The sequence below is a fragment of the Physella acuta genome, unplaced genomic scaffold (genome assembly GCF_028476545.2).
Source record: "Physella acuta isolate Inbredline_101_S28 unplaced genomic scaffold, ASM2847654v3 ptg000041l, whole genome shotgun sequence".
NCBI classification, from domain to species: Eukaryota; Metazoa; Mollusca; class Gastropoda; family Physidae; genus Physella; species Physella acuta.
In genome coordinates, this window is record NW_026731561.1 from 246634 (window position 1) to 262147 (window position 15514).

The window sequence follows — 15514 nt, forward strand, 5'->3', positions numbered from 1 at the left end:
TATACAAGGTCTCATTATACACTGACGTCAAGAGGTTGTATACAAGTTCTCATTATACCATCAAATGTGTGTACAATGACGTCAAGAGGTTGTAAACAAGATCTCATTATACCATCAAATGTGTGTACAATGACGTCAAGAGGTTGTAAACAAGATCTCATTATACCATCAAATGTGTGTACACTGACGTCAAGAGGTTGTATACAAGGTCTCATTATACACTGACGTCAAGAGGTTGTATACAAGGTCTCATTATACCATCAAATGTGTGTACAATGACGTCAAGAGGTTGTAAACAAGATCTCATTATACCATCAAATGTGTGTACACTGACGTCAAGAGGTTGTATACAAGGTCTAATCTCATCATCAGACGGGCGAACTACTTTAATATTCCCCGAACCTCCAGCTTGACAACCGTCACCATCAGATACCTATGTATTCCTACACCCCTGGCCAACACGCTGTATCTGGAGAAAGGTGGATCAATACATCAGGCCGTCGATCCAATCACAAAGTCAAGAGCTTTGTCCAAGTAATGTTGACTTGAGCCCTTTGTAGACCTGGACATACTTAACATACCTGCCATTTGCTGGAGCAATTCAAGTATATCTATCGACTCATTTGTATATATATATATATATATATATATATATATATATATATATATATATATATATATATATATACACATATATATACATATATATATATATATATATATATATATATATATATATATATATATATATATATATATATATATATATATATATATATATGTTTGTATATATATTTATTTATATTTATATACATATATATATATATATATATATATATATATATATATATATATATATGTTTGTATATATATATATATGACAGCAAAATGAATTGCAATCGTGTATTCGTGGTTGATGTTTGATATAACTGATGAGAATAGTAATGTATATAACGTCGAGTTTTTCTATAATGCCGTCTGTAAGGTTTCCACCTCTCTCGATATCGGCCCAATGTTGTCATCACAGGCTACAGTTCAACAGTTGCTGACCTTGACCCTGGCTACATCCTAACCTGTTGCCCACCTGTCTGGCATGAGGAAGTTTGGTGCTGTACTGGCATACCTTGTGCTGTGCTGGGCCCACCTGACCACTGGCCATGGTCGACTCTGGGAGCCCCCGGGCCGGAGCAGCATGTGGGACAGGGGGTACAAGACCCCAGTCAACTACCAGGACACCCAGCTCTTTTGTGGCGGATTCAACGTGAGACATTTCTTTTTACACGTCATTCAGTCGTTTATTGGTCTCTGTTTTAAATATCTCGTTGCTTTTACAAGTCATTTACTCGTTCAAGGGTCTCCCTTTTAAATAACTCTTTGCGCTTGTCTTTTGTAAACAAGTGTAGCGGTCTCCATATGGCGCTGTTCTCATGTTGGTTGCAGCCCTTCTTGTTCTCTGTTGTAAACCCCAAAACGGTTGGTACTGGCAGGACCGTGCTAGCTGTGTCCTAGAAATTTTAAAAGGGGCCCACGGCCCCATATTGACATTTTCTTTGTGCATTTTATCTACAACAGAGCTTCAATTTTACGGCATGAATTTTTATATGGTATGAAGGCGTGGAAATTGTAAAATGGAGAAATACTAAATATCAACAAGGGTTTTTTTCATGGGGGCCCACCCGGAGTTCCACCGGTAGATCGGCGAGCCAGTCCCCCCCCCCCCCCCCATGTTACAGGCCTGGGAATAATTCATTACGTTGTTAAAATTATTTTGTGCCAGGCACAATAGGGCTACAAATGTGGGTATGTGTGTTTATATCTAGCACCAGGTACAGTTGGGCTACAAATGTGGGTATGTGTGTTTATATATAGAGCACCAGGTACAGTTGGGCTACAAATGTGTGTATGTGTGTTTATATCTAGCACCAGGTACAGTTGGGCTACAAATGTGGGTATGTGTGTTTATATCTAGCACCAAGTACAGTTGGGCTACAAATGTGGGTATGTGTGTTTATATCTAGCATCAGGTACAGTTGGGCTACAAATGTGGGTATGTGTGTTTATATATAGAGCACCAGGTACAGTTGGGCTACAAATGTGTGTATGTGTGTTTATATCTAGCACCAGGTACAGTTGGGCTACAAATGTGGGTATGTGTGTTTATATCTAGCACCAGGTACAGTAGGGCTACAAATGTGGGTATGTGTGTTTATATCTAGCACCAGGTACAGTTGGGCTACAAATGTGGGTATGTGTGTTTATATCTAGCACCAAGTACAGTTGGGCTACAAATGTGGGTATGTGTGTTTATATCTAGCACCAAGTACAGTTGGGCTACAAATGTGGGTATGTGTGTTTATATCTAGCACCAGGTACAGTTGGGCTACAAATGTGGGTATGTGTGTTTATATCTAGCACCAGGTACAGTTGGGCTACAAATGTGGGTATGTGTGTTTATATCTAGCACCAGGTACAGTTGGGCTACAAATGTGGGTATGTGTGTTTATATCTAGCACCAAGTCCAGTTGGGCTACAAATGTGGGTATGTGTGTTTATATCTAGCACCAGGTACAGTTGGGCTACAAATGTGGGTATGTGTGTTTATATCTAGCACCAAGTACAGTTGGGCTACAAATGTGGGTATGTGTGTTTATATCTAGCACCAGGTACAGTTGGGCTACAAATGTGGGTATGTGTGTTTATATCTAGCACCAAGTACAGTTGGGCTACAAATGTGGGTATGTGTGTTTATATCTAGCACCAGGTACAGTTGGGCTACAAATGTGGGTATGTGTGTTTATATCTAGCACCAGGTACAGTTGGGCTACAAATGTGGGTATGTGTGTTTATATCTAGCACCAAGTACAGTTGGGCTACAAATGTGGGTATGTGTGTTTATATCTAGCACCAGGTGCAGTTGGGCTACAAATGTGGGTATGTGTGTTTATATCTAGCACCAAGTACAGTTGGGCTACAAATGTGGGTATGTGTGTTTATATCTAGCACCAGGTACAGTTGGGCTACAAATGTGGGTATGTGTGTTTATATCTAGCACCAGGTACAGTTGGGCTACAAATGTGGGTATGTGTGTTTATATCTAGCACCAGGTACAGTTGGGCTACAAATGTGGGTATGTGTGTTTATATCTAGCACCAAGTACAGTTGGGCTACAAATGTGGGTATGTGTGTTTATATCTAGCACCAGGTACAGTAGGGCTACAAATGTGGGTATGTGTGTTTATATCTAGCACCAGGTACAGTTGGGCTACAAATGTGGGTATGTGTGTTTATATCTAGCACCAGGTACAGTAGGGCTACAAATGTGGGTATGTGTGTTTATATCTAGCACCAGGTACAGTTGGGCTACAAATGTGGGTATGTGTGTTTATATCTAGCACCAGGTACAGTAGGGCTACAAATGTGGGTATGTGTGTTTATATCTAGCACCAGGTACAGTTGGGCTACAAATGTGGGTATGTGTGTTTATATCTAGCACCAAGTACAGTTGGGCTACAAATGTGGGTATGTGTGTTTATATCTAGCACCAGGTACAGTTGGGCTACAAATGTGGGTATGTGTGTTTATATCTAGCACCAGGTACAGTTGGGCTACAAATGTGGGTATGTGTGTTTATATCTAGCACCAGGTACAGTTGGGCTACAAATGTGGGTATGTGTGTTTATATCTAGCACCAGGTACAGTTGGGCTACAAATGTGGGTATGTGTGTTTATATCTAGCACCAGGTACAGTTGGGCTACAAATGTGGGTATGTGTGTTTATATCTAGCACCAGGTACAGTTGGGCTACAAATGTGGGGTATGTGGAGACCCATATGACGGAGAACGTGAGAATGAAGAAGGCGGTAAATACGCCACCGGCATCGTGACCCGCAGCTACACACAAGGTCAAAGGGCAACATTCAAGGTTGACCTTACAGCAAACCATAAAGGTAACTCTCATTAGAATAGTGTCTTAACTTACCATGGCCGTTTTAGATGTGTCTTAACATGACCGTTTTAGATGTGTCTTAAAATGACCGTTTTAGATGTGTCTTAACATGACCGTTTTAGATGTGTCTTAAAATGACCGTTTTAGATGTGTCTTAACATGACCGTTTTAGATGTGTCTTAACATGACCGTTTTAGATGTGTCTTAAAATGACCGTTTTAGATGTGTCTTAAAATCATCATTTATACACCAATATTTAAATTGTCATAAATAATTCTTGTATATCTAAGCCAGCCTGATGTAGCAAAACGACTGTCCTGATTATTAGCCTATATCGTCTCTAGAATATTTGTGTCATTTGTATTCAAATCAATGGATCGCACATCTATATATCTATCTATATATCTATATACTACTAAAAGTCAAGTTTGTTTACATGTTTGAATATTTATTTTTTTGTTTGTTTGTTTGTTTGTTTGCCTGATCAACTATTGTGATATGTTCGACTCAATCTGGATAGCTGTAAAATAGTATGTAGGTAGAGAATAATTTTTTAATGCAGACAGACTGTTAATCACAAATTTATTTAAAGACGTTAATTAATTTATTGATTTATTCATAGTTAAATTAACCGTATTTTTTAAAAAATGTTAATACTTTGAATAAACTTTGTGGGGATAGTGACGTCCCTTGATATGTTAACTTTTTGGTACGATAAAAATGGCGGACTTCATCATAGACTTTGTGGCCCATTCAAAAGTTTAACGCGTTACAAAGCTAATTTTCTGCCGGCTATAACTTAAACAATACGTCCGTTTGCTGTATTTATTACGTTCCAACACTTATATCAATTTTCAACTGTCTTTTTCATTTAGTTTTACGATAAATTTCTCTAGATCTAAAGATCAGCTATCGAAGGAAATTTATGAATCTAGCCTAGATCTAGATCTAGCCTAGATGTAGGTCACTAGATTCAATGTAAATTCTAGATCTAAACTTAATGTAAATTCTACATCTAGAATCTATTTCAGGCCTTAATTATTTTATATAAATCTTTGTTTGGCTTATTTAAGATAAAATTTAATTTGAAAGTTAGTACTACTAGACTTATTTTTAGATCTAGATCTAGAATCTATACGCGTAAATCAAGTTGCATAAGGAGACACATAGTATAGTATAAAAATTCCCTTGTGACGTCACGAGTAAATAGCTAAAATGGTAGCGTAGTCAGCTCTCATGCAGGAGGCACGGGTTCTAGACCAATATGTCAATGAAATTTTTTTTTTCAATTTTTTTTTTTAGATGTGAATGATAACGTTGCCTATCTGAACTTGGCAAGATACAGGGCAGGTGAAGTAGAGTTCATCTGTTTCTTTGTCCTAAGCATATGAAAGGATAGTGTGGTCAGAGACATGCTCGGCTGGAATTGTTTTTTAAACGATAAAAACATGTTGTCTGAGACTTGGCAGGACACTGGGCAGGTGAAGTAGAGTTGAGTAGGTCACCTGTGACGTCAGTTTATGAAGGGATAGTCCGAAATCGGTGTTTTCGGTGTTTTTAAAAGATAAAAAACATATATTTGAATGTGGGGTCTGTTTTTTGTGACGATAAGTGACACTGCAGTAGCGTACCGAGGAGGGGGGGGGACGGTAGGGGAGGGGAGGCGGGGGGGGGGGGGGGAAGGGGAGGCGGGGGGTGGGGAGGGGGAAGGGGGGGGGGCATATGTTGGGGCGCCAAAATGGTTTGGAAAAAACATCAAAAGTTTGAGGGGGGGGGGGTTAAAATCGAAAACTTTGTCCCCGGGCGCCGGGAAGGGTCGCTATGCCTCTGAGTGACAGACGTGATGTTTTTTGATGGATGACCCCCGAAACCCACAGTTATCCAACGGATGACGGGTATTCTAGTATACTACTAAAAGTCAAGTTTGTTTACATGTTTGAATATTTATTTGTTTGTTTGTTTGCCTGATTGACTATTGCTCATGGTTGCACTCATCGTGGAAAGCTGTAAAATAGTATGTAGGTAGAGAAAAATTTTTGTTTTAAGACAGACTGTTAATCACAAATTTATTTAAAGACGTTAATTAATTTATTGATTTATTCATAGTTAAATTAACCGTATTTTTTTAAAAATGTTAATACTTTGAATAAACTTTGTGGGGATAGTGACGTCCCTTGATATGTTTACATTTTGGTACAATAAAAATGGCGGACTCCATCATAGACTTTGTGGCCCATTCAAAAGTTTAACGCGTTACAAAGCTAATTTTATGCCGGCTATAACTTTAACAATACGTCCGTTTGTTGTATGTATTACGTTCAAACACTTATATCAATTTTCAACTGCCTTTTTATTTAGTTTTACAATAAATTTCTCTAAATCTAAAGATCAGCTGTCGAAGGAAAGTTATTTATAGATCTAGATCTAGAATCTAGAATCTAGGTCAAATCAACGATTTATTAGTTATAGATTCTAAATACAATCCAAAGAAACGAGACTTAAGCAAACCAGTCGTAGATCTAGAATATAGATAATTCTAACTAGATTTAGATAATAATGAGTTTCTATATACTAAAATATTTTCGACCTTTATTATTTTGTATAAATCTTTGTTTTGACTAGGCCCCTATGCTGGTTCCAGGGCCTAGACTAGATCTATTTGCGTAGCTTAAGATTCATACGCGGCTTCTATACCGCTAAGTGTGGAAAATTATAGACGTAAACTCTAGATATAGCTCAGTCGTAGATCTAAAATGTAGATAATTCTATCTAGATTTAGATAATAATGATTTTCTATATACTAAACTCTTTTAGACCTTTATTATTTTATATAAATGTTTGTTTGGAATATGGTAATTTTGAAATGCTCACTCCGGGCCTATTTGCGTAGCTAATGATTAGATCTAGATCTAAATCTACATTCTAGATCTAGCAAGAAAAACTAAACTTAAGACTTAAGAAAACGAGTCGTAGAATCTAGATAATTCTATCTAGATCTAGATAATTTCAAACCTTCTTTATTTTATATAAATCTTTGTTTGGCTAATTTAAGATAAAATTTAATTTGAAAGTTACTACTACTAGACTTAGATCTAGATCTATGCGCGTAAATCAAACTCAAAGTATAGTATAAAAGTTCACTTGCGATGTCACGAGTAAATAGCTAAGGTGGTAGTGTAGACCGCTCTCATGCAGGTGGTACGGGTTCTAGACCAATATGTCAATGATATCCTTTTTTTCAATTTTTTTTTTAGATGTGAATGATAAAGTTGCCTGTCTGAACTTGGCAGGATACAGGGCAGGTGAAGTAGAGTTCATCTGTTTCTTTGTCCTAAGCATATGAAAGGATAGTGTGGGTGAGACATGCTCGGCTGGAATCGTTTTTTAAACGATAAAAACATGTTGTCTGAGACTTGGCGGGACACTGGGCAGGTGAAGTAGAGTTGAGTAGGTCACCTGTGACGTCAGTATATGAAGGGATAGTCCGAAATCGGTGTTTTCGGTGTTTTTAAAAGATAAAAAACATATTTTTGAATGTGGGGTCTGTTTTTTGTGACGATAAGTGACAATGCAGTAGCGTAGCGAGGAGGGGGGGGGGGCGGGAGGGGGAAAGGAGGCGGGGTGAGGGGGCGGGGGGGACATATGTTTGGGCGCCAAAATGGTTTTGAAAAATAAATTGAAAGGTTGAGGGGGGTTCACATCAAAAGTTTGAGGGGGGGGGGGGGGTGCAAATCGAAATCTTGCGGGGGGGGGGGGTTCAAATCGAAAAGTTTGTCCCCGGGCGCCGGGAAGGGTCGCTATGCCTCTGAGTGACAGACGTGATGTTTTTTGATGGATGACCCCCGAAACCCACAGTTATCCAACGGATGACGGGTACTCTAGTTTACTATACAACGCAAATCTAGGACACGGTGATTTGGGCTACCAAATGTTTGGAGTTTTAAAATTAGATTATCAGAATCAGATCACTGTGGGGGGAGGGGATCTGTATTAGAGAAAATTGTGTTTAGATAAGCACCCCCACCCCCTACCCGCACCCCTTAAATTTTATCGTATAATCGTATTTATAGTAAGATGTAGGGTGGCACTTCTAGTGAGATTAGGCTATACAAGTGGTAGAACAGTTTGTAAAATAATAATAATCGCTCGGTTGTTGGGTTGGTTTTTTTTTTTAGAAAATGTTTAGAGGTGGGAAAACTATTCAAATAAGCTGCTTAATGAAAATATGATATAATAAATATTATATTCAAAAGGTTTTGGAAAAAAAAACGGAAATAGAGTAATTTAGCACTGACTCTTACCTGACATGGTAAAAAGTTGAAAGAAATTTACCTTTAGGATCTTATACTCTACATGTAATTTCGTCCCCCTTGTCTTCTAGATTATAGTTTCATGTCTTCTAGTATGTTGTATACCTTATCTAATATAGTTGTGTCTTCTTGTATAGTAGTCTGTCTTGTCTATCTACCTCAGGATATTTCGAGTTTAAGATCTGCCCCACCAACAACCCGGGGGTGAGGACGACCCAGGAGTGTTTGAACCGTTACACCCTTCAGCTGGCTGACGGCTCGGGGACGCGCTATATGATCAGGGACGAAGATATCAAGATCCACAGCATCGATGTGGTCCTACCCCGGGACCTGACCTGCAGCTTGTGTGTGCTGCAGTGGAGGTATCATACAGGTACAGTCTGCTTTAGTGGAGGTATCATACAGGTACAGTCTGCTTTAGTGGATGTATCATACAGGTACAGTCTGCTTTAGTGGAGGTATCATACAGGTACAGTCTGCTTTAGTGGATGTATCATACAGGTACAGTCTGCTTTAGTGGAGGTATCATACAGGTACAGTCTGCTTTAGTGGATGTATCATACAGGTACAGTCTGCTTTAGTGGAGGTATCATACAGGTACAGTCTGCTTTAGTGGAGGTATCATACAGGTACAGTCTGCTTTAGTGGATGTATCATACAGGTACAGTCTGCTTTAGTGGAGGTATCATACAGGTACAGTCTGCTTTAGTGGATGTATCATACAGGTACAGTCTGCTTTAGTGGAGGTATCATACAGGTACAGTCTGCTTTAGTGGAGGTATCATACAGGTACAGTCTGCTTTAGTGGAGGTATCATACAGGTACAGTCTGCTTTAGTGGAGGTATCATACAGGTACAGTCTGCTTTAGTGGAGGTATCATACAGGTACAGTCTGCTTTAGTGGAGGTATCATACAGGTACAGTCTGCTTTAGTGGAGGTATCATACAGGTACCATTTGTCTCATGATACAAGTAATATCATGATACAAGTTATATCATGGTGATATGTGAGATCCTGGTGATACAATAAAAATCATTGTGGTAAGTGTAAGCTGGTGTGGATATAATGTAGAAGTGCGTGGTGAAACAGATTAGATCATAGCAAGTAACCTCTACTCCTCCATTATTTAATTACAGCGATTTTGTGTCACTCAATTTCTATTCTGATGGATTTCACTTTAGACATACAAGTTGTATTACTTTGAGGGGATTGAATGATATCTATTATGTGCCGGGTTTTATAAAACCACAGTAATAAAAACCTCAATGACAAAGCCACAGTACGGAGCAATACGCATCAGTAAACATCACGGATTTCCGACAAACTTAGGCTAATCCTGTAGCAATCCCGACAAAGTTTGGCTAATCCTGTAGCAATCACTAGCGATGAGTCAGCTCTGATAACCATCAACCATTTCCTTGCAGGCAACAACTGGGGCGTGGACCCTGACGGCAGGACATGTATAGGCTGTGGACCACAGGAAGAATTCTACGGCTGTTCGGACATCAGTATTCTACCGTCTGTCGGCACGCGGGCCGTGTCAGCCAATCAGGGATGGAACCCTCTGGCCACCCCCGGTGTAAACACTTACCAAAGTCTAAACCCGAGCCCACCATCGGCAAGACCACAACCTTCCTACCCAAGCCCACCTCCATCATATCAAGGCCAGCCCCAAACATACCCAAGCCCACCGCCATCATATCAAGGCCAGCCCCAAACATACCCAAGCCCACCGCCATCATATCAAGGCCAGCCCCAAACATACCCAAGCCCACCGCCATCATATCAAGGCCAGCCCCAAACATACCCAAACCCATCGTCTCTAGCAGAGACTACCAGAAACACGACGGCAAACGATTCAGTCAGACAGAAGTGGGTGTGTCTGGGGGTTCCAGGTAAACTAGAGTACAACTACTGGTGTCAGGTGTACTGCATGTGGGGCTACTGTCCCGCCACCTACTGCAGGTGTATCCCCAGGACTAAATCGTGTGTGGGAGTTGGACACTTTTCTAAAGTCCCGGGCTCGACTGACTGGTGTATCAGCAACTGTCACAGTGGGCTGTGTCCGGCAGATTACTGTAGCTGCAGCTAGACGAAGCCATTGTGTCCGGCAGATTAGCTGCAGCTAGACGTAGTCTGTGTCCGGCAGATTACTGTAGCTGCAGCTAGACGTAGTCTGTGTCCGGCAGATTAGCTGCAGCTAGACGTAGTCTGTGTCCGGCAGATTACTGTAGCTGCAGCTAGACGTAGCCTGTGTCCGGCAGATTAGCTGCAGCTAGACGTAGTATGTGTCCGGCAGATTACTGTAGCTGCAGCTAGACGTAGTCTGTGTCCGGCAGATTAGCTGCAGCTAGACGTAGTATGTGTCCGGCAGATTAGCTGCAGCTAGACGTAGTATGTGTCCGGCAGATTACTGTAGCTGCAGCTAGACGTAGTCTGTGTCCGGCAGATTACTGTAGCTGCAGCTAGACGTAGTCTGTGTCCGGCAGATTACTGTAGCTGCAGCTAGACGTAGTCTGTGTCCGGCAGATTAGCTGCAGCTAGACGTAGTATGTGTCCGGCAGATTACTGTAGCTGCAGCTAGACGTAGTCTGTGTCCGGCAGATTACTGTAGCTGCAGCTAGACGTAGTCTGTGTCCGGCAGATTACTGTAGCTGCAGCTAGACGTAGCCTGTGTCCGGCAGATTAGCTGCAGCTAGACGTAGTCTGTGTCCGGCAGATTAGCTGCAGCTAGACGTAATCTGTGTCCGGCAGATTACAGTAGCTGTCTGAATGGTTTCGAAGTTTCGGACGATCAACGAAGATTAAGTCAAATACATCCTGAAGGAAGCTAAATATAGAATAAATGTCATCAAGATCATTCAATTAGAGTTGTGTGTTGTTGTTGTTTTTTGTCATTAGAACAGAATTATCATGCTAAATTTGTTACGATCAAAGCCCGAAGTGCGGCCAAAGCACGCGGCCATAGCACGCTTTGGCCGACTCTCTTGGCTAAAGTACGAAGAGCTTACCACTGACGGGGAATTTCGTATATAGCCCGGCCAATGTGCGCACTGGCCGGAATGCCCTGGCTTATTTCCGTTGTTGGCTACGATGGGATGGTGTTTTAATTACTCGGCTCATGTTTGTGTAACATTATGTATGCAGTGTGACATGGAGCAAAAAGGGCTCTCAGATCAAGAGGAAGATGGACATTAAGTTGCCAAAGAAAAGTTAGTTTTCGAAAATAGGAATTATTTTACCAACTTTGCAGCAGAGACTAAAATTCGTGGACAAATTATAATAAACGAGCCGACCCGCTGCGTATCACACGCCGCTATTTAGTTGTTTTTTTTTCTACTTTTCAGTAATTTATAATTTGTGAATTCGACAGTATCAATGCTGCCACTGAAAATATTTGCTTAAAAACACTAAACCCCCCTTCTCCCCCCCCCCCCCCCCCACGTGAAAGCAGCCTCCTCTTAGTTACCTCCTCTAAGTTTAAAATCGTTTCAAACTAAATTATCTGCCCCTAATAGCCGTCACCAAACCCGTCTCTATGATTGTAAAATGTAAACAGCGTGACCACAGCTCACCAGACAATGTGGGGGTGGGGTGGGGGTGGTAGTGATAGTGATAGAGAGAAAGAGAGGGGATTGCAAGGAGGCGCTTGCAGCTTGTTTTCTAATATCCCCCCCCCCCCCCCCACAAATCCCGATAAAAGTGTCTTTGACTTTGCCCCATTATCAAAATTGTTTCTGGGTGTATGTTTATGTGAGTGTACGCATAAGTGTGTGTATGAGTGTGTGTATGAGTGCGTGTATAAGAGCGTGAATGAGTGTGTATGAGTGTATGTATGCAAATGGGTGTTTGTATGATTATTTGTTTGAGCGTGTGTGTGCGTGCGTATGTGTGCGTATGTGAGTGAGAGAGCGAGAGTATATATGCGAGAGTATATATGAACTAGGCACGATTTTTTGCTTTTTTTTTTTTGCATCCTTTATGAATGGTGTAGCGCACAGGTCAATCTAGAGCCAACATAACAGTTCATCGATGACAATACTGATTGAAAATATAGAACAATAAATATCATTTGAATGTTTCTGTCATTTACTTTAATTACTTTAATAAAGCCGCAATTTCAGTATCGTTACGGTATTCAAACACCCTAAATCTGCTCATGATCTTCGAATTGGGACTTTGGCCGGTCTCCTCCAGCTAGTCCTCAGACTGGCCGGCCAATGTCGGAAATGAAAAAAAAAGTAGGTCATTGTGATGTGATATTGGCCAATGCGCACACTGGCCAAAACATGTCTTCAGGCTTTGACCGTAGCATATAGACAGCAGTGCTTAAGTTGCTACCTGTACTACAGCTTACTTCCTGGTCTAAAATGTACACATCAGTGCGACGTGTTACTGGGTGTTAGGACTACAAGTTCATGGCGTACATTGTATACATTGTTAAGACGTACCTGATTATACAAAAATATTTGATAATTACAACGGAAATCCTGTAAGTTGTAATTGTGCCACGTTGCCCCTCCCCTCCCAGTTAGCACTGTGGTACTTGCCACAAGATCCTGCCACAAGCCACACATTGACACCCACCATTTGTATCTTATAACAAAACCAGTACAAAACACTTTGTGAATGACTTCACTCTGATCTTTTTAACCCAAACATGAACTTGACCTTTGACACACCGTGGCTATTCACAAGCCGAGATTACTATAACCAATCAAATCCCAAGTTGGTATTTCTAAAAATAAATCGTCCTTGTCAGGCCGGAAAGAAATGTTCTGCTACACCCATCACTTACAGAACTACCTACGATTCATTTCAGACAGTATTTTTCAATAACAAGCTATAAAAAATGTCGACGTCACCGTTTAAAATGAGCATCTTTCACCGGGGCATGAACTAGCGGCAGCCATAAAGCGGCTGGTAGTCAACTGTCCAAGTGGAACACGACACGAACTCATCATTGTCTATTTCTAGAAACCTTGATTCATCTGTGGGGTTAAAGGGATCTGACAGACAATAAAAAACATCCAAGAAAAAAAAACAACTAACATTTCAAACTCAATTAATAATATAATGTATTACCTGATATTAAATTAATCAAGTAATTGGTCGAAAGTACATGTTTATTGATGTGACACCATTTAAGGGGGTGACACCATTAAGTGCCGCATCAGGTGACACCCGACCTCGCTACGCCTCTAGGGGGGGGGGGGTGACACCATTAAGTGGGAAGAAAGGGATAACTCAAACTACTCGAGACCCCTTGATGAGCCCAAAAAGTTTTAGCATGGATCTAATGCTGAAAATGACAGAAACTTCACCATTAATTGTTAAATGATCTTTTTTTATTAATTTTCTGAGTGTCATCTGGGCGAGGTAGACTTGCAAGCATCAACCAGGAGATGACCAGCGTTGGTCAACAACAACACGCCTAGTGACGATCTTGTCTATTTAAAGCTTTCTCTTAAAGAGGATGGAAATGACAATTTATCGTGACCTCGAGTACTTGAATGACGTCGTTTTATTGTTTGTGTTGTTTAGTTTCTATAAGAGGAACATTAATCGCCTTTGGTCGTGCACTTAATAAATTATCAGTGAAATAGTTTCAGTATCGACGCAAGACAATTGTGTGTTATCATGGTGCCCTGTCAAAACGGCCCGGGACAAATCGGCCCCGTCAAAACGGCCCCGTTAATACGACCCCGTCAAATCGACTCCCGACAAACCGACCCCGTCAAAATAGCCCCGTCAAAAGGGCCCCGACTTATTGGCTCCCGTCAAATGGGCTCCCGTCATATTGACTTGCGACATATAGGCTCCCGACAAATGGGCTCCCGATATTTAGGCTCCCGACAAATGGACTCCCGACATATTAACCCCTGACAAATAGGCTCAGGACATATTGGCTCCCGACAAAGCGGCTCCCGTCATATTGGCTCCCGACATAAGGGCTCAAGACAAAAGGGCTCCCGGCAAATGGGCTCACGACATTTTGGCTACCGACAAATGGGCTCCCGACATATTGGCTCCCGGCAATTGGGCTCCCGACATATTGGCTTTTGACAAAATGACTCCCGACATATTGGCTCCAGAAAAATGAATGATATGACCACTATTGGCATAAAAGTAACCATTGTGTCCTACCTCCAATACCACCATAACCTATTTTTAATGCCCGAATGAAATTATTTTTTCATGAACCAACATTAATTCACAAACGAATCGAGCCCTTAACAGCTAAATTCCACCAATTCTAAAGTTTTGATAATGTTTAATTTACAACAGAAAAGATCTGTTGCTTAAAATCGAGCACAGAAGTGTAAATGTATGATATACATGATGTTAACATAACAGCATTTTGTTTCGATAACCTACAAGCACAGTGGCGTAGCGAGGTCGGGTGTCACCCGGTGCGGCACTTAATGGTGTCACCCCCCAGAGGCGTTGCGACCCTTCCCGGGGACAAACTTTCAAGTTTTCGATTTGCACCCCCCCCCCCCCAACTTTCGATTTGCACCCCCACCCCCTCAACTTTTTCTCTATATATTTTGCTATTTTTTGCCTTGGTGTCACCCCCCTAAATGGTGTCACCCGGTGCGTTCCGCACCCCCGCCCCCCCCCCCCCCTCGCTACGCCCCTGTACAAGCATATTGCAGTTAGGAAGGTACAGCGTGGACCCTTCTCCCCACACAATGAGTTGGAACAGCCTATAACCGACTCAATTATGGATGTCATAGATAGATGACCTTTAAATTAAAACATACTATATTTTATAATAGATAAACGAATATAAAAATAAGGCCTGCCGAACAAGAGATGCATACGTTGTATTACATAAGAGTGTTGGATAAGCTAACTCTAAAGAATATTGATGAAGGGGTCCCACTGGCAGATGTCATATTCAATGAGACCACTTTGCCGGGAGACTTAGTCTCTACAGAAACAGTATTGTCAGTGCAGTGGCGTAGCTAGGATTTTGGGGAGCCTATGCAAAAATTATCAGTGGGCCCCTTCGTCAGCCGTTAGGCCAGTGGCGTCGCTAGGTCGGGTCTCACCCGGTGCGGCACTTCGTTTTGTCACCCCCTCCCAGGAAATAAAAGCATATATATATATATATATATATATATATATATATATATATGTGTGTGTGTGTGTGTGTGTGTGTGTGTAGGCCTACATAGGCCTAAAATTTATATATATGCCACATACTGGTACACGTACGTGTTTAAGCTTTAATCACTGCTGACTTAATAG

General features: G+C 41.2%; 1 protein-coding gene across 3 annotated transcripts; it reads left to right on the forward strand.

Annotated features, from left to right (window-relative positions):
- The first annotated feature begins 462 nt into the window (after positions 1-462).
- LOC131943958 (uncharacterized) lies at positions 463-11100 on the forward strand. 3 transcript variants are annotated; one of them, XM_059304385.1, is made up of 6 exons: positions 463-605; positions 1028-1261; positions 3785-3947; positions 8420-8629; positions 9682-9906; positions 10033-11100. In XM_059304385.1, the coding sequence occupies exons 2-6, from the start codon at positions 1094-1096 to the stop codon at positions 10347-10349; spliced, it is 1083 nt and encodes a 360-aa protein (XP_059160368.1). In that variant the 5' UTR covers positions 463-605; positions 1028-1093; the 3' UTR covers positions 10350-11100. The 3 variants fall into 3 exon arrangements, with proteins under 3 accessions (XP_059160368.1, XP_059160359.1, XP_059160351.1); XM_059304376.1 differs by having other exon boundaries at positions 986-1261; positions 9682-11100; XM_059304368.1 differs by having other exon boundaries at positions 9682-11100.
- The last annotated feature ends 4414 nt before the right edge of the window (positions 11101-15514 follow it).